Source organism: Myiozetetes cayanensis, unplaced genomic scaffold, assembly GCF_022539395.1.
Source record: "Myiozetetes cayanensis isolate MyiCay16 unplaced genomic scaffold, myiCay2020 scf9, whole genome shotgun sequence".
In the NCBI taxonomy this organism is placed as follows: Eukaryota; Metazoa; Chordata; class Aves; order Passeriformes; family Tyrannidae; genus Myiozetetes; species Myiozetetes cayanensis.
In genome coordinates, this window is record NW_026088185.1 from 22,656,703 (window position 1) to 22,674,698 (window position 17,996).

The window sequence follows — 17,996 nt, forward strand, 5'->3', positions numbered from 1 at the left end:
CCCTGGCACGTCCACCTCTGCCCCGTGACAAAAAGATGAGCATCCCCTACCTGTGTGTCCTTGGGATCCTTTCCAACCAAGCAGGCAGCTATTGTCTCTGGCATCCTTGTCCAGTGGTAGGATTCAGTGCTCTCCCAGGAGAATGAGTAATGTGACAGATCCCCATCAGAGACCAGGCTGGACCAGGAGGGCAGTGGCTGCTGTGCTGAGGAGGAACAAGTATGGGCAGTGCACAGTGGGACTGGAGGAGGATGCTGGTGGGGATGCTCCAAGCACACGGAGGAAGAGGTGTCTGTGCTGTGGCCCACCCAGCCCCTGCCCTGTGTATCACAAGAGGCCAGGGTGGGATCCAGGCCGTGGGCAGTTGGCACTGCAGTAGTGTCTCGTGTCCTGGCTGTGGTTGGCTGTCACTTGGGCCTTGTGGTGACAACCCAGGGTGACACTTGCATTCCTGGCCACAAGGGCAAGTTACTCACCAACTCGAGTTAATGACTAACCCTGGGGCAGCTCCTGCAGAAGGTGGAAGTTCAGCAGTGGAGAACTTGTGAGGAGCCCTGAGGGGGATGGGATCCCCACCCACTCTCTTTGCAACGCAAGCTGGGAGCAGTGCGGGAAGACAACAGCATGAATGGGGGCCATGGCAGAGTGCCTGGAGCTGGGAGCCCCATGCTCACCTCCTGCTGCTCTCCAAAGATGTGCTCTTGGATGCTGACCTGTTGCTTAGCCCTTCAGGTGAGGGGGGGACTGTGGTGAGCAGCCAGAAATGGGATGGGATCCCCTCAAGTGGCAGGGCAGGGGCTGCAACCTTCCAGAAAATGAGTGTGTGGGGCTCTGGCCAGTGGGTGCTGGGAAGAGAGTGGGTAGTGGTGAGTGCTGCCCAGGGGGTGTCAGTGGGCATCCACCCACTCAGGAGGGCTGTGCATGTGGAGCTGCAGCTTTGGGTGCTGCAGGGGAATTGTGACTGCTCCATCTCTTCCCTGCACAGCACCTGGCCGTGCAGGCCTCCTTGCTCTGCATCTTCCACCTCCTCCTACTGCCTACCCTGCCCAAGGAGCTGCTTCATGGCCAGGCCACCGGCGAGCTGCTGGCATGCAGCCTCTTTGCCTGTGGCATCTCCACAATGCTGCAGACCACCCTGGGGAGCCGGTGAGCAAGGGGAATGAAGGGGGTGCAGCTGTCACCAGGAGGTGGGTGATGCCATGGCAGAGCAGGTCTTTGCCCTCTCCTAGGCTATGGTAAAACAGGCTTTGCTGGAGGTGGAAAGGGGCACAAGGAAAACCTCTTGCTCTGCATCTCTGCACAGCTGTCCCCTCCCTCTCACACATCCCTCTAGAAAAACCATTCTGCTTTCCCTCTAGCTCCTCTCTGCCTTGATCCAGCATCATACACAGCTCCTCTAGACCATCCAGTGCCTGTGCTGCTCACATAGGGGCTGGGTATGGGATTTGGCAAAGCCTCTGACCTCTGCGCACATCCCATGTGCTGGCACTTGGGATGTACTAGGACATGTGGACTATGTGATGGCCTTCTGCCGCTTTGAAGTTTCTATTTGGTTCCCTTCCCACACCTGCTCCTCCAGCAGCCTAGGCTTTTGGAGCAGCCCTCTCCCCTCCTTTCTCCCTAATGTGCCTTTGCTGTCCCTTTCTTCAGGTTGCCGCTGGTTCAAATCCCATCCTTTGAGTACCTGGTCCCTGCCATGGTGCTGAGCTCCCACCTGTCCCCCGGTGCCAGCACAGACAAGAATGGTGAGCACAGCCCTGGAGCCTGTGTCTCTTGGGGCTCAGCCCGTGCTGGTGCCAGGGGAATGGCAATGATGAGGTGCCTGGTACATGGGGTAGGGATGAGCAATAGTAAGGGATCCTGCCTGCTGGCCCCTCTGGTGATGGTACACAGCATTCTACTCACCCTGAGTGCACCTGCAATGCATCTGGTCACCTCCCAAACATCAGGGCTTATGGGGACCGGGATACTGGCACACTGGTCCTTCTCTAGCCAGCAGCTTCTATGCTGTGTGCTCTTGGACACGGCTTCAGGAACCAAGCATCCACATGCATCTCATCCTTCCAAAATTCCCTTCCAGGTACAACCATGGCCAGCACATGCCCTGCACCACATTGCACTGTCACAGGGAGCCGAGCTGCCTCACTGCAAGAGGTGGGTGCTCCTGTGCTGGGATGGGGTCCCCATCCTGCTCCATCAGCTTCTCAGTTTTCGCCCATGTGCCTGCGCCCCCGGTCTCTTTTTCCATCCCTCTTGGGGGTTACCATGAATAGAGGGGACACAAGGGGATGCACAAAGGCAATGGAGATCCTGATGCATGTGTGTGTATAAGTTCCTCTGGGCTTGAGGTGAGCGGAACATGTGGAACAAGTGATGCTACTGGGGCAGTGGGAGTGTGGCCAAGGGAAGGTATTGGACTGCTCTCCTTGTATCCTGCCCCATAGGCCCCATCCTTTCCTCTTGCAGGTCTCTGGAGCAGTGCTGGTCTCTGGGCTGATTCAAGTGGTACTGGGAGTGTCTGGCATGTGCGGATGGGCAGCTCGGCACTGTGGGCCCATGGTCCTGGCTCCCAGCCTCTCCATCATCGGGCTGTCCACATACAAGGAAGCTGCTTTCTTCTGCTCCACTAACTGGGGTGTAGCGCTGCTGTATGTGAGCCTGGGGACCATACTGGTGTGCGGCTCCTGGGGCTTTCCTTCACCACTGGGATAGGGGTGGGGCACCCCCATGGTGCACAGCACATATTTGGGGCCCCGCCACTGTGATGCTGTGTGGTGACCTATGCTCCCTCTCCTAGGCTCATGTTCCTTGCTGTCACCTTCTCCCAGCACCTGCGGTCCTGCCGCCTGCCCTTCTGCGCCTGGCCCCACACTCGGGAGGGCTCCACAGAGCCATCAGTTCCCACCCTGCGCACGTTCTCGGTACCGTGTCTGTGACCAGGCTTCTCCTCAAGCCTTGCTCTTTGGTGTGGGATTAGGTGAAACTTGGAGCAGAGGCAGGGGTGAGAAGTTCTGGTGCAGCTCTGGGGAAGTGCTGGGGACCTAGGGTGTTGGAGCTGCAGAGCCTGGGATGCTCCCTGGAGGGGTAAGGGGGCATGTGGCATGGCTCCATGGAAGAGGTGATAGGACAAGGACCTGCTGTCTGGAGCACAGTAGACGGGGCACTGGCCAGGGCAAGTAGGGGAGGAGGGTCCTAAGGGTCTCCTTTTGCCTTGCAGATACTGCTCCCTTTTGCTGCTGTATGCATTGTCTGTGCCATCCTTGGCTGCTTCCACATCCCCTGGGAATCACTGGACCTGCCCATGGCACAGCTGTCCTGGGCCAACAGCACCTTAAATGCCCCTTGGGTCCGCATTCCCTATGCAGGTGGGGGGCAGCAGGGTTGAGTGCAGCCATTCACCTTTGGCTGAGGCCTCTATCCCCCATCCCTTTTCCCTCTGCTGCAGGTGAGTGGGGGTGGCCACTGCTCACCCCCCAGGCACTGGCAGTGGGCGTTGCCATGGCTATCGGCGGCAGCATGAACTCAATGGGCTGCTACGTGCTGTGTGGGAGGCTGCTGCGAGCCCCCCCGCTGCCCCCTCATGCCTGCAACCGGGGGCTTTGCATGGAAGGGTTGGGAAGCCTCCTGGCAGGACTGCTAGGCACCCCGGGGGGCACGGCCTCCAGCATTGCCAACACCTGCGCCACTGGCCTCACTCAGGTATGCCAGGGTAGGGGGAAAAAGGTTGGCAAGGGATGGGGAGGCAATGGAGCAGGTGTGGGGGACCCGTAACGCCCAGGCTGTCACTGAGCCAGCACTGGGAAAGGCAGGTACGTATGGCAGAATGGGGGCGGGGACAGAGTAGGGGGTGGTGTGACCCATCCTCTCTCACATTCTTCTTTCTGCCAGGCTGGCTCTCGCCTCCCGGTGCAAGTAAGTGCGCTGGCATGCGTGGTGCTGGGCATGTCCCCGAGGCTGGCAGGGCTCCTCACGCGCATTCCGCTGGCTGTTCACGGTGGGTACCCTGCCCTGCCCTGCCCCTTTACTGCGGCACCTGCAGCCTGCCTGATGCTGCCTGACTCCTGCCCCTTGCAGGAGGGGTGCTCTGTGTCACCTACGCTGTGGCGGTGGGCACGGGGATCTCCTACTTCCAGTACGCAGACATCGACTCAGGGAGGAACATCTTCATTGTCGGCTTTGCCATGTTCATGGCGCTGCTGGTGCCGCGGTGGTTCAGCGCAGCTCTGACTCACCTGGCCACAGGTAGAAGGGACATTCCGCAGGCAAGGCAAAGCCTTGGGTCCCATGGCATGGTGACCACACATCTCTGGTGTCCTGAGAGGCTGGGTCAGCTCATGGTATCAAGCAGCTCCCTCTTCAGTCCCTGGGTCTGCCATGGCTGCTCCAGCCCCTTTCCCCCAGCTGGGCTGTGACCTCCAGTCTGATTCTGGCACCATCCCTGCAGGCTGGGTGCCACTGGACCTCCTCTTCCTCTCCTTGCTCATGGTGCCTGTCTTCTTAACCGGCTTCTTGTCATTTTTTCTGGAGAACACAGTTTCAGGTGAGGGGTTGTTCTAGGTACTCTGCATAGTTCCTGCATTGAGGGCTGGATCTGTCCGTGGGACTGTTCCCAAACCACCAGCTCTGCCTCCAGGCAGTCCTGCTAGGGTCCCAAGGCTGGTGTGGCCTGGGAGGATGCACCTGGAGAAAGGGGCTCACATCTCACTGCCTACCTCCCAGGAACCCTGGAGGAACGAGGACTGCTCTCTGATCTGGCACCTTGGAAAGCCGGGGCAGGTGATCGTCATCCCCATGGAGAGAGGGGAGAAGTCAGCCAAGCATATGGGCTCCCCACTGGGCTGAGGAAGCTGTTGCCATCCTCCTGCAAAGCCTTCCCCTGCTGCTTCCTCTGCCCGAGGAGTGAGGAAGAGGAGGAGGGCAGCTGTGCCACTGAGGAGGGGACTTCTGCTCCAGGGGAAGGGACCCACCTGCTCCCCAAACCCAGCTCTGGGGAGCTGCAGCCAGCAATGAGGCCAAGCCAGACAGAGGTGCCCCCATGGCACACTGTGGCCTGACCCTGTGGTGTGGGGATGTCTTGTATGAAACAAGGGCTGTGTCCCCAAGGCAGCTTGTGAGCCACTTTGCTTCTCATTTCTGAAGCCCATGTGGACTGGAGGGACCTGAGATTCCACTCTCCCAGCACAAACCTGATTTCCCTGCCTGGGAGCAAGATATAAAAACCTTCAACCAACTTTATCCTTTCCAGGGGTTTGCTTTCCAGACATGATTTGCCTGGGATGTGGGTGCCTCTAAAATCCACCATCACCCTGTGGACATGACTAGGCCAGCGCTCAGTGCTTTGGCCAGCCCCAAAAGCACTGTCACCCTAGGCTTGCTCACCTGCTGGCACTGTGCTGAGGAAGGGCTGGCTCTCCACCTCCTCCCTGTTGTGCTCTAGTTGTGCCCATGGCTCCTTGATGCCCATAGCACCAGGTGTATATTAATGCTGTGGCACTCCAGGATGCCCCAGGTTGGGGGTGCGACTCAGCTCAGAATCATACCTCAATTCAGCTCAAAACAATGAGGGCCCTTTCACCTACAGTAGGATGGTGCCAGCAGTGCTCATCAAGTAACTGCCCCCTAGGTGCTGGTCTTGTGACTAAACCACCCAACAGCAGATTTCCCTGGAGAACAAAACATCTCCTTTGACCTCAGGGGTTAAGCTGAGTGCCTGGGTTGCTTCCCACTGCCATCTGCAGCAGAGTCTGCACCAGCCCTGCTCACTGCTCCAGCGTTTACAGCAGATCAGAGTCCACAGAAAAGACTCTGCTGCCTCCCCTCTGTGTCACCTCCACCAGTCTGAACTGCCCTGGGTGCAAATTCGAAGGGAGGATGGACTTTCGCTAGGAGGAAGCTAGAGGTGGTCCATGGGTGTGATGTGCTTGGGCTGGACCACAGCTCCAGGTTGTAGGACTCCACCTAGTCCCAAGCAGTCCCTCAACAACCAGAAACACCAAAAGGTGGATGCAAGGTGGAAGGGATGTGGTGGCACTGTGTGTGCAGGTCCCCAACTGTGAGCCCTCTTTCCCCAGCTCTCTCTGATCCCCGCAGCTGGGTCCTGTGCACCCAGTGGGCATGGGGTGTAATGCACAGCTCATCCTCATCCAGCCAATGCATCCCAACCTGGCCCTATGTTCCAACTGTGCCCAAAGTCCAACTAGTCCTGCACCCCAAACCCTCCTGCACTCTAACCTGGTCATGCAACCCAATCTGTCTGTGCCCCAAAGCCCCTGCCTTCTCCCTTGTTCCCTGGCACCCCTTCAGGATGAAAACTCTCTGGGATGATCACCCGCCCTTGGCCATGCCCTGAGAGGCAGCCGCAGCCTGTATGGTAGGGAGAGGGGTGAGTGGAAGGGTGTGTGAATAGAACATAAATGGAGGAATCAGGGACAGCTCGTGGGTGCATGGGAGGTATTTTGTGGGACCAGGGAGGATGGTCTTAATGCATGGAGTGCAAGTTGGGGACTGCAGTCAGAGTGTGGGTGCTGAGGTTTCCGAGGCCAGTGCCTGGGGTAAGGATGGGACTGTGCTCCGTCTGGAGAGGGCTGAAGGTGCATGATATGCCAGGCTGCCACAGCCCTGCTCCGTGGTATCTTGTGAGCCCAGTTCCCACACATGTGGGACAGGGGCACCTGCAGCCACAGCTATGCAAGGCTGGCTGTGGCGCAGCAGCCCAGTTTCCGCACAGCCGGGGAGAAGAGCGGTGCAAGTACCTGCCCTGTGCCGACACCCTGGGGCTGAGCAATAAAGCCGGAGCCAAGGGACAGGAGGAATCCCCCGCTGCCCCTGCCTCTCCGGCTGTACCGTGCCCCGTCCCCCGCTGGGCGCTCGTACCAGAACATTTCATAACAGACGCAAGCGCAAAACAAGGTCGTAAGGCATTTCGGTCCCCACCAGCCGTGGCACCTCCCGCGGCAACTGGGAATGCTCTACAGGGACACGCCAGCCCGGTTCGCTGTCCTTATCAGCAGCGAAGGAGCAGGAGCACTGACAACCTCACGCTCTCCGGGAGCGGCAGCAGCTCCCGTGGCTCATCCAGCTGCACCTCCCGGCGTGCCCCGGCCCCGCTGGCCGCGGAAGAGAGCAGCATGCCGGGAGCCGTAGTCTGCCCTCGCCTCTCGCCCACGGCCCGGCGCCGGTCGCCGCTGCAAGCCTCGGCAGCCTCTGTCCGCCTCCCCCTCCCGTCCTCGGGTAACGCCGCGGCTTCGCACAGCCCCAGGCCTGCGGGCACCCCCCGGGCGCTGGGTCGTTGAGGGTTTTGGGAGGCATGGGGTCCGTCCTAGGGAGGAGCGGGAAGCAGCAGTGGGTGCCGGCACTCTACCGGTGTCACTGCCGGCAGGGACGGCGCGGGCTCGCGTGGAGCGCAGGGACGGGATGCCCCAGCAGGAGGAGGGCTGCAGCGTCCTGCCGCCTGCCCGCTGCCAGCGGGGCAGCTTAAATGTTAATTTGTGCATAGGGGTCTTGCCGTGTTACTGTCAGCAAACACGAGGTAACTGGGGGAGGCAGCAGTTATAATGCCGTGCGTCTGCTGGTGCATCTGGGATGCTTATTGTGAGCTGCGGTGGGAACTGCCCTGCACTGAGCTCCCCAAAACGCCCACCCCAGCTCTGTTGCATGCATATGCAGGGATGTGTGTCACCAGAGCTGGCTGAGCATCCTTACCTCTGCGCTGTGGGGTGGGGCTGCATCGTGAAAGGCCACCAGGGATCAAGGTCTCCCTGGGTGGAGGTTGAGCCTGATTGCTCTCTTGCAGATGGAGGTCTCCGAGGAGCTGGAGAGCAGCCTCCTGACCGAACCCTGGGCTTCTGTTCACTTTGGCGAGTCCACTTTTCTTGCCAAAGTGTGCTTCAGGAATACTGGTTATATCCTGCTGATCTCTAACCTCAGCAGTGTCTGGTACGAGAGTGCAGACGCTGAGGCTGTGGGACAAAGGTCCAAGGTGAGTACCTGAAATGTCCAGGGACCTCCTTTTCTCCTGACATCCCAGCATAAATTGCTTGGGGACACAGTGATTGTTGGATGTGACTAGGCTTGGGTGCAAACATCAAGCCCAGGAAGTCCCTGGGCAGCTTCGCCCAAGCACTGTCATCCCAGTTGACCAAACACTCTCCTCTTGTGAGAGTGGGCCACACTGTTTAGCATGCCGAAGACATCTAGGTGTTCACTGAGTCTGTGTGCAGAGGATGGCACACTCTTTTCACCTGTGGGCCAGATAGGCAGCTGGTTTCCCCAGTAACAGTGTACTAAGGAGGAGCTTGAAGCAAGGTTGCCAACCATCCAGTGACACAGATTCTGTTCGCATTCATAGGACAGTATCTCATGGGGTATGCTGTCAGCCTGATGCCCAAAAACACGTGGAGCCATGCCTCATCTTCTCATCCTAGTCCATGTGCCCAGTCCCCCATGTGCCATTGTAGTGGCATGTCTCTGTGCCACATAATGGCTGTGCTGAATGGCTGGTGGCAGGAAGAGTAGGCATATGGTGGCAGCCATTCCCCAGCTCTGGCAGTTTGTCCTGCTCTCGGCTCTTGGCCACCCTGTGACACTTGTGGTGGCACACAGATGTGCTAGTGGAAACCACTGCACTCTGCTCATCCTGGGCTGGCAGGACAGGAGAGCCTTCCCAGCTTGGCTGGCCTGAGAGAACCAGTGGGAAGTGTCCTGTCATGGGGCTGAAGCTGAGGCCCAGGGATGGCTTTTTGCAGTGGGATGGGGAGTAGTTTGGCTCTTTCTGTGCTGTTTTTCCCCTGGTGCTGAGCTCTCTAGGATATTGCTGTGCCCCCTAACCTTGCCTTTCCTTAGGAGCTGAACAAGCGGTTGACGGTCCACGTGTCCTCCTTCCTGAACCACTTGCACAACCTGATGTGCCCCTTGCTGGCAGGGCAGCCAGACTCTGCCACCACCTTCTCCTGCAACCGCTCTGCCAGTGGCCTCATCCTGCATGTGAAGAGCGAGCTGTCAGGACTGCCCTTCTACTGGGACTTCCACTGCTGCCCTGCTCCCTTGGAGATGGTGAGCAAAGCTGTGGAGAGTTTGGGGAGGGGACGGCCAAAGTTAGGGATTGTCTTCTAATGCTTGGAAGCTTTGGGATGGTCTTGAGCCACACTGGTGACTGTAGGTTGCCTGACTCTGCCTGCTGCCCCTCCCGAGGTTTACTGTCCCTGTTTCTTCCCACTGAGACTTTGGCACCTTGGTTTGTGCCTTGCAGTGAGGCAGGGATGGCCCAGCACATGCTGCTGGCAGGGCAGGAGGGAGATCCCCTCATGAGAGCCCACCTGGAGTTCTGCATCCAGGTCTGGGGTCCTCAGCACAAGAAAGACATGAATCTGTTTGAGCAGATCCAGAGGAGAGCCACAGAGATGATGGGAGGACTGCAGCACCTCTCCTACAAAGAGAGGCTGGGAGACATGAGATTGTTCAGCATGGAGAAGAGAAGGCTCCAGGACACCTCATTGCAACCTTCCAGTACTTGAGGAGGATTTATAAAAAAGTGAGAGAGCACCTTTTACATGGGCAAATAATGATATAGGTTTTTAACTAAAAAAGGACACATTTAGATTAGCTGCTAGGAAGAAATTCTTCACTATAAGAGTGGTAAGGCACTGGAACAGGTTGCCCAGAGACATTGTGGATGCTCCTTGTAGTGTTCAAGGCCAGGCTGGATGGAACTTTGAGCATCCTGATCTAGTAGGTGGCATCCTTGCCCATGGCAGGGGGTTGGAACGAAATGATCTTGAACGTCCCTTTCAACCCAAACCTTTCTGTGATTCTGTGTCCAGTGTGGGGTGATGCCTTGTCAGCGCCCTGTAGAGCAGAGTGATGCTGTTCTCTTTTGGTGCAGGCTGCGAAAAAGGCCACAGGGTGGCAGGTACTCCTGGAGGACCTGCAGGTGATGTGCCATGATGGAGGGAATTAAAGCAGAGTCTCCCCAGCTTTTAAGGGGAGCTGCCCAGCATGTTGCATTTCTGGAGGCAGCCCCTCTGCTGGACCCCTGCAGGTGGGACAGGGCTGTGGACCAGGGCTCCTACAATATCCTTCTAGACGAAATGTCCAGCACACAGATGGATAAACACATCATGCAGTGGGTGAGCAACTGGCTCACGAGTTGAGCACAGAGGGTAATAGTGAATGGGGTGACATCAGACTGGTGACCTGTCACTAGTGGGGGTTCCACAGGGCTCTGTCTTAGGCCCTGTGCTCTTCAACATCTTCATAAATTACTTGGATATAGGACTGGATGGGATATTGAGCAAGTTTGCAGATGACACAAAAGCGGGAGGAGCTGTTGACTCCCTCGAAGGCAGGGAGGCCCTGCAGAGAGACCTCAGCAAATCAGAGCACTGGGCAAACACCAACCATATGAAGTTCAACAAGCAAAAGTGCCAGATTCTGCACCTTGTATTGGGCAACCTGAGGAATGAGATGCTGGAAGGCAGTGCTGTGGAAAGGGACCCGGGGGTCCTGGTCAATGGCAAGTTGAATAGGAGTCAGCAGTGCCCTTGCAGCCAGGGGGGCCAACCGTGTCCTGGGGGGCATCAGGCCAGCCGGTCAAGGGAAGGCATTGTCCCACTCTGCTCTGCACTGGTGTGGCCTCCCCTTGAATATTGTGTGCAGTTTGGGGCACCACAATATAGGAAAGATATTAAGCCATTAGAGAGTGTCCAGAGGAGGACAATGAAGATGGTGAAGGCTGTTGAGAGGAAGCCGTATGAGGAGTATCTGAGGTCACTTGGTCTGTTCAGTCTGGAGGAGACTGAGGGGAGACCTCATTGCAGTCTACAGTTTCCTTGTGAGGGCAAGAGGAGGGGCAGGCACTGATCTCTTCTCTGTGGTGACCAGTGACAGAACCCGAGGCAATGGCCTGAAGTTGTGCCATGGGAGGTTTAGGTTGGATATTAGTAAAAGGTTCTTCACTGGGATGGAGTGCTGGGTGCTGGAACAGGCTCCCCAGGGAAGTGGTCACAGCACCAAGCCTGACAGAGTTCAAGAAGCATTTGAGTGATATTCTCAAGCACATAGCGTGGCTTTCCAGCGATGATCCTCTGCAGGGCCAAGGGTTGGAATCGATGATCCTCATGGGTCCCGTACAACAGCGTTTTCTGTGATGCTGTGGTCCCCCGGGGCCCTTCGTCCCTGCGCGCACAAGAGGGCGCCCGGCGCCCACGAACCGGCCCGCCGGGAGCCTCCAGCGGAGCCCCGGCCCCGGGCTGGCCCCGCGGCCCCGCCGCCGGTGGGAGGCAGCGCTCTGCAGCCCCGGCACCGCTCCCGGGGGGTCGCGCTGCAGAGCACGGTTCGTCTCCCCACAGACGGCTGTGCTTGGGCATCACCGGGGGAGAGCCGGGCTCCTCGGCTGCTGCGGCGCCTGTCCTCACCGTTGAGGTCGAACTGGGCAGCAAAATAATCGGGGTCTCGTCTTGGCTTGCCCCAGGGATTTAATGTCCCTTCCCCGGGCAAGGGCCGCGGAGGCTGAACTGAGGAGGTGCAGAGCTCATGCTCTCTGCTGCTCCTCTCCTTTAGCTTGGACACACTCTGGATGTCTGCAAGGCACTGCAGAGGTGGGAAATGGTTGGGGTCCTGAGCGTGGTTGGTGTGGATGCTGCAATGGGGACCAACTCTGCCCCGGCCAGGGGCTTGAGGTGGGCACAGAGGCCACCTGTCTTGCTCTTTCCCATCCCTGCTGTGGATGGTGCACTCTGAATGCATAGGTGGGTGATGGCTGCCACCTCTGTGGCTTGTGCCTGAGTATGTGAGCAGAGCATGGAGGTCACTTGCCACAGGAGCAAGAATGCTTTAGGAGCAATGCTGGGTTTGCTGTCCTCTCACCTGTGGGCTCAGCCTAGCCACAGGGATTTCAAATACCCTGCCAGAGACTGAAGAAGGTGATGAGAGGGAGGCTGCTTCGTATGCCTGCTGGGCCAGAGTGACCAAGCCTGGCTCTGGAGCAGAGGACATGCCCAGGGCTCTGCATGGGGCTTGTGCAGATGTAAGCTTGGGGGGGGCTCTGGTGGGCTACCATGGGGAGCTGCAGCCTGAATGAGTCCTGTGTGTCGGGATCTCTTCTGCTTGTGATCTTACCTCCCTGGGAGTGTCCCTCCTGTTCCTCAAGCTGCAGCTTGATTACCTTGGTGTGTCTTTCTGGTTTTTTTGCCCAGCTGTGCCTGTTTCCTGCATAGGAACATGCCAAGAGGTGTGCAGAACCTTGAGAGGGTCTGGGTGGCACATGGGGAGCTCTCTGCCTCCTGCTGCACCTCAAATGGTGGATGGAGTATTGCCTATCCCTGCACACTGTTCCCACTGGGCTCTCCCACCTAAGCTCTCCCATGCTACAGCCCACAGGTGTGAAAGGATGGAACTGGGATAGAGGGATAAGTCCCACAGCATCTGGCCTGCCTTCTTCCAGCTCACATCTTTTGACCACTTCCCACTGTATTTGGGGAAGATATGAGGTATTTTGGGGAGCCCTGTGTGACCTGGGCTGCAGCTCTTGCTAGGACCTTGCTGGCTGCCCTGCTTTGACCACTCTGTGTGCCAACCTGGACCTGGACCTTTCCTACAGTGTTCCTTCTCCATCATAGGTGTCCCGTCACCTTGTGCGGCCCTTGATTCGGATGAACCTGGTGCTGCAGTACCAGGTGCAAGAGCTGATCTCCCTGCTGCTCCAGAAGGATGCTGAGATCGAAGATTACAGGGAGAGCGGGGCTGCTCTCAGCAGAGGTGAGGAGGAATACCTGGGGCAGGGAGTGAGTTTCCTCCTTACCACAGGACTGTGTGCTCTGCTCCCTCTGGGGATTAGCCAGCCAGGCTTGTGTTTACTGTTGAGCTGAGCCAGCAGCATGACGGTAGTTAGAAGTCTGGGGAGCAGCCCCTGGGGAGAGCTGGGCGAAGCAACAGCCCTTGACTGATAGCTGGAGGAGCTGGGGAGTCACCAAGGGGTTCTCCACTACTCTGAGAGCACCTGGCTGGTCCCCAGTGCTGGTGGGGATGCCAGCAAGGGCTGGTCATGTAGTGGTGTCAGGCTCCCTTCCCGAGTGCAGTAGCTCACTGACTGCTTGGAGAGTAACCAGGGACTCCTGGCTCTCTTGTACATGGAAAGTGCAGCTGTGCTTATTGGTCCCCCTCCAGCGCCCAGCCCACTTCGCCATCAGGTGGAACAGGCAGACAGTAGCCCTCTTAGGGGTAGGATGTGGGTCAGGACCTGCTAGGGAGGGAGCCACCTTAGAGGGCAGTTTTTCCTCCACATGTGGAGGTTGGCTGGATGCTCTTTTTTGGGTCCCTTGCTAGTGCCATGCTTTGTCCTGCTGCCACAGGTGATACCTGCCCTTCTGTAGAAACCATGCCCTCAGGATGTGGGGACTGATATGGGTCAGCCCTGGCTTGTGTATCGTGCCCAGGAAGGTGATGTGGTCCCACGACAGGTGCCTCACCAAAGGAAGCTGGATCTGTCCTGCAGGTGCACTAGAGATGCATCATCTGGCTGCGCTCCCCTCTCTCCTGTTGCTTGCCAGCTCTGCAGGGCTCAGAGCATCCAGGACAGCCCAGCTTGGGTCTAGAGATGGAGGTTCGTGAGCAGGTGACCTCTCTTGTCCCTTACTTGGTGCAGGGCAGGAGGCTGGAAGTAAGCTTTGCACCATAGCTGCTGAGCAAAGCCGGCCAGGTGCTTCTACAGACCACATCTTAGCAACAATGGGGAAAAGCTCATGTTTTGGACAAGGTGCAGAGCAGAATATAATAGGGGTAGTCCCTGTCCTGCAAGAGGAGGACACAGGCCGGCTCACTCCTTCAGAAAAGCAGCTGGACAAGCAGTGCCCTGTCCTGCAGAAGCAGGCAGCTCTTTCCAGCTGTAAGATCTGGGAATTATGCAGCGCATGTCACAGTCTCCTGCTCTTTGATGTAGGAGGGTGCTGGGACAGGGGCTCTTGTCTCTGCTACCTGGCTGCTGTGTGCATCAGCAGGCTCAGCCGTGTTTCTCTCACTTCGCTGTGGTCCTTGCACCTTCTGTTAACTGGGTGATGTGTCCCTAGCCCAAGGGGCCTGCTGGGCTCTCCTGCTGGCTCTGGATGAGCATGCTGGAGCTTTTTCCTGCAGCTTCCTCACCCCACGGGCAGGGGAAGAGGAAGCTGGGGCAGGAGATGTGGCCAGACCTGCCCAGGCTGATCCCTCTCTCCCTTGCAGACCGACTGCGGACAGAGCCCTTCCAGGAGGAGACATTTCAGCAGAACTTCATGGCTGAGGTAAGGAGCGGTGCAAGTCCCCCATCCTTTGCCACAGGGGAGGTCAGGAGCTGGCATCAGCAGCCCCAGTGTGAGGTGGCCAGGCTGGATGGGAGTGCTGATGGGACTGACTGGACTCATCTGAGGAGGGGTCATGCCCTCTGACTCTCCTTTTGCCTTCTCTGTGTCCTTGCACCCCATCTGCAGGGTGAGCAGAGCTGGGGACATGCCTGTCATGGCTAGATGGGCACTGACTGGCTGCCCAGAGATGTCATCCAGGCTGGCTGCTCCACAGGAGCATCCGATTGCTGGGGCATCCTCACCTGCCTCCCACACTTCCCGTGGACTTGAAACACTGATGCTGATGGCAGGCAGGGATCAGGTGAATGAGGAGAAGCCATCTGCTCCTTTTGGTTCACCTGTTGCTTTTAGAGGTGACTTTGCAGTGGCGAATTGTGGGCTCAAGTGTTTTTCAACATGTTATCCATGTTGTGGCTACCACTGTTTCCTTGGCACACTCAGCTCTGAAATCAGATGTGCTTTGGAGAAACTGGGACTGGAAAAAGAGAGTCTTTCCTCTGATCCTTTTTTGTGACTGGAAATCATCACAGAAGCACTACAATGATTCAAACTAATGTGTCAAGGTCAGAAATGATTGATGCTCATTGATACAAAAAGACTCAGGATGCTTCTGAGTATTCCTGTGCTCACTGTGAAGGCACAGGAGCAGGGAGCAGTGCTGCCTGCTGGGGTCCAGGGAGTCGACCAGGGTGTCAGTGGTATCACACAGACTTTGTGAGGATATTGCTTTATGAGACAAACTGATGCTCTTGTGCAGCCAGGAATAAATGATCTGCAGAGTTTCTAAAAATTAGAGACGATCCCTCTTTTATACGTGAGGCGTTGCATCCAGTGCAGGCAATTTCATTTTCCCCTGCTTATGAAGGACAGAGATGAAATTCACTGCTGGACTGCAACTTAGATGTTGCCTAGGCACCGATGATCATGACCAGATTACATTCACCCTGAGCAAAGAAAGAAAATTCCTACACAGTAATTTATATCCTTCATGCTTTTGAAAGGGCTAATTTCCCAAAGCAGGGGGAAAATTATGAGTGAAATCAGCTCAGAGGAAACATTTAGATAGAAAAATGTGAATGAAAATGGTGAGCTCTTTCAGAAGAATCTCAGAAGCCACAAAAAGCCACAATTCCACAATCAAGAAAGAGGGCAGTGCTGGCCAAGAGCCCGTTCTGGTTCAGTGACAAAGTGAAGGCAGCAATTAGAAATAAAAGAGCAGTTTATAACAAATGGGAGAGCGGGAGTAGATAGCAATCAATATAAATTAGAAATTATGAAGTGTAGAAAATGGATAACAGAAGCTGAAGACATCAGGGAAAAATCGTGGTGAAGGACAGAAGGAAAGGCTTTTATTTAGTGTAGTAGGAGAAAACCCCAAGCTCCCAGCAGTGGGATAAGCTTATTAGTAGACAGAGGTGGTAAAATGATTGATACTGGAACAGACATGGCAGAAACAGTTGGTAAAGGTTTCAGTGCTGTCACTGGAAGGATGTAGGCAGATGTGCTGGGTTCGGGGGATGATGAAGTGTGTCTTTGTCCAAGGGTTGGCTGAACAACATCTGCTAAAGATGAACATCAGGCTTGAAACTCAGCATCCTCTGAGAGCTGGTAGGGTGTGGGGCACAGGGAAAGGTGCAGGTTGGGTAGGAGGGGAGTGAGGCAGCCCTGTACAGAGCCTTGCAAAAGCAGCTCGTGGGGATCACATCTGCAGAGACTGAAAAGATGAGATGGCAGCTGGTACTGTATCCCAAAAACAGTCCAGGAGCAGTGTCTTGGGGCCAGAGGGAATGAAAGGTTCTGGGAGATGCTCCCCCTCTGCATCCCCTGGTAGCACATCAGAGCACTGGCCACAGAGGAGAGGCTAGAGATTGTGTGTTCAGTCTGCCAGGGTGATGTCTGTCATCTCTGTCCTCTCATCTGTCATCTCTGCATTTATCCTGTTCTTTGTAAACCTGCCAATGATGCTTTTGGCCCATGGGCCTTCCTGCAGCAGTGAGCTGTGAGATGTGAACAGCTGCTGCCTTTGTCTTAAATGTGATACCTTATCGTTCCTTCTGATGTCTTCTAGGTCTTGTGCTAGTGAGGAACACCAAACATGGTTTTTCAGCTCTCTCCACCACCAAAACTGCCTCTTCACCCCAGTCTCTCCTCTTTTCTTGCAGCAGAAAGGTGGGCTTGTCTGTGCAGGGATTTCAGAGCACCCAGGCAATTTAGTACTCCTTGCAGTATTCCTGAAAGGAGCAGCACAAGCAACTGGGGTCCCTTGGGGTGTGCTGTGGGAAACTGGGAATGCTGTGACCAGCTCCTGTGTCTAGGTTTTCAAAAAGATGCTGGACAATCAGCATGAAGTCAAGGAATGAATTGAGGGCTGGGGAGAGAGCCCGGCATTGAGGGACTTGGAAGGAATGAGCTCTTCTAGCTTATCAGGGAGAAAATTGAGAGGTGCCTTGATTACAGTGTGTGAGGGTCTTTACAAGGAGAAAGTGCCGGTTAGTGAAGGACTCTCTTTAATCTCACAGAGAGCAGTGGAGAACAAGCCAGGCAATTTTGAGCTAGGATGGAGGCACTTGGGTTTGCTCCTGCAAGTGATTAACGATTGGGGCATTCTCCCAAGGGCAGTGGTTGATCCTCAATCTCTTGATGTCTCCAAAAGTTGGGCTGGGAGCCTGCCTGGAAGAAAACCAAGTTGCTGGGTTTGGTTTTGGGATGTGCATGGTTGAACATCAGTGGGCGGGAAGGCAGGAGGAGAAGTCTGATGGTCCTTCCAACCTCTCCACTTGCAAAATGCGGCTTCAGATTGTGAATGTTTGGTAGCAGTGAGCACGTCCTGGCTGGAAAGGGATGGTGATGTTGTGGCACAGGGCTGAATGCGGGAAAGTGCTCCACAGCTTTGCTCACTTCCCAAACCTTTGCGGCATCCGTTATGGAGAGAAAAGGACCTGTCAGTCCCCTAGGGCAGATCTGCTCAGCCTCTCTGCTTAAACATGCCCTTTCCCTGGGCTTGTGTGCACTTGGCTGTCCAGGGCATTTTAACTAACCGTGGGGAGTTTTCCAGCAAATCCCTGGTAATATTTATACATTTAGGAAACGATGCTTTCACACACAGAGTTTTTGGCAAGGCTTCACTGCTGAGCAGCTGCCTAGGCTTGGGCAGAGCTGGAAGGAGACCGGTGGCTGTGCACAAGCTGAGGCAAAGCTGGTGGCTTTTATTGGCAAGCCCAGGGGTTCACACCACGAGGGGAAGGAGCAGGTGGCTGGAGAGGGCTCAGAGCTGCCCTGGCATTGTTCCCAGCAGTCTAGGACCCTGCAGGTTAGGAATATTTTGTCCCCAGGTGTCCCTTTGAGTTACAGGGCAGTGTGGGGTGCCCACCCATGGGTTTTGAGAGCTTGTCCCAACTTGGCTACAGTCAGCATTTCATGACACAGCATCTGCCAGAGTCAATCCATCTCTGTGAGGAGGCAGGGTCAGGGGGTCCATGCAGTGCTGTGCCCCGTGCTCTGACAAGGGCAGGGACAGGTACACCGAGGACAAGCTCACCGATACCATCAGTGCAAATATAGCCCCCGCGCCCCAGGATGCTCTGCCCTGTGTATTTTTATCTGCTGCGGCCAGCGCGGGGGTGGCTGCTCCGCACCTCCGCAAGCGGGGCGCGGGACCTCGGCAAA

The 17,996-nt window shown here is 56.3% G+C and overlaps 2 protein-coding genes across 2 annotated transcripts in view; both read left to right on the plus strand.

Annotated features, from left to right (window-relative positions):
• Positions 1-407: 407 nt before the first annotated feature.
• Positions 408-5,163, plus strand: SLC23A3 (solute carrier family 23 member 3). The gene is made up of 12 exons (XM_050339900.1): positions 408-732; positions 986-1,146; positions 1,651-1,745; positions 2,081-2,154; positions 2,467-2,648; positions 2,798-2,921; positions 3,218-3,365; positions 3,446-3,699; positions 3,889-3,994; positions 4,075-4,242; positions 4,445-4,540; positions 4,720-5,163. The coding sequence occupies exons 1-12, from the start codon at positions 625-627 to the stop codon at positions 5,052-5,054; spliced, it is 1,851 nt and encodes a 616-aa protein (XP_050195857.1). The 5' UTR covers positions 408-624; the 3' UTR covers positions 5,055-5,163.
• A 1,690-nt stretch (positions 5,164-6,853) lies between these two features.
• The window catches only part of NHEJ1 (non-homologous end joining factor 1), a 44,289-nt gene continuing 33,146 nt past the window's right edge, over positions 6,854-17,996 (plus strand). The window contains exons 1-5 of the mRNA XM_050339258.1: positions 6,854-7,230; positions 7,793-7,978; positions 8,842-9,051; positions 12,615-12,753; positions 14,212-14,270. Coding sequence (XP_050195215.1) covers positions 7,793-7,978; positions 8,842-9,051; positions 12,615-12,753; positions 14,212-14,270 — 594 coding nt within the window. The 5' untranslated portion in view covers positions 6,854-7,230. The remainder of the gene's footprint in view (positions 7,231-7,792; positions 7,979-8,841; positions 9,052-12,614; positions 12,754-14,211; positions 14,271-17,996) is intronic.

Excerpts from the sequence above, each read along its gene's own strand:
- SLC23A3 (XM_050339900.1), top strand. The coding sequence starts at position 625 with ATGAATGGGGGCCATGGCAGAGTGCCTGGAGCTGGGAGCCCCATGCTC. Across the intron at positions 3,700-3,888 it reads GCGCCACTGGCCTCACTCAG|GCTGGCTCTCGCCTCCCGGT; the intron begins GTATGCCAGGGT and ends TCTTTCTGCCAG. Across the intron at positions 3,995-4,074 it reads CATTCCGCTGGCTGTTCACG|GAGGGGTGCTCTGTGTCACC; the intron begins GTGGGTACCCTG and ends TGCCCCTTGCAG.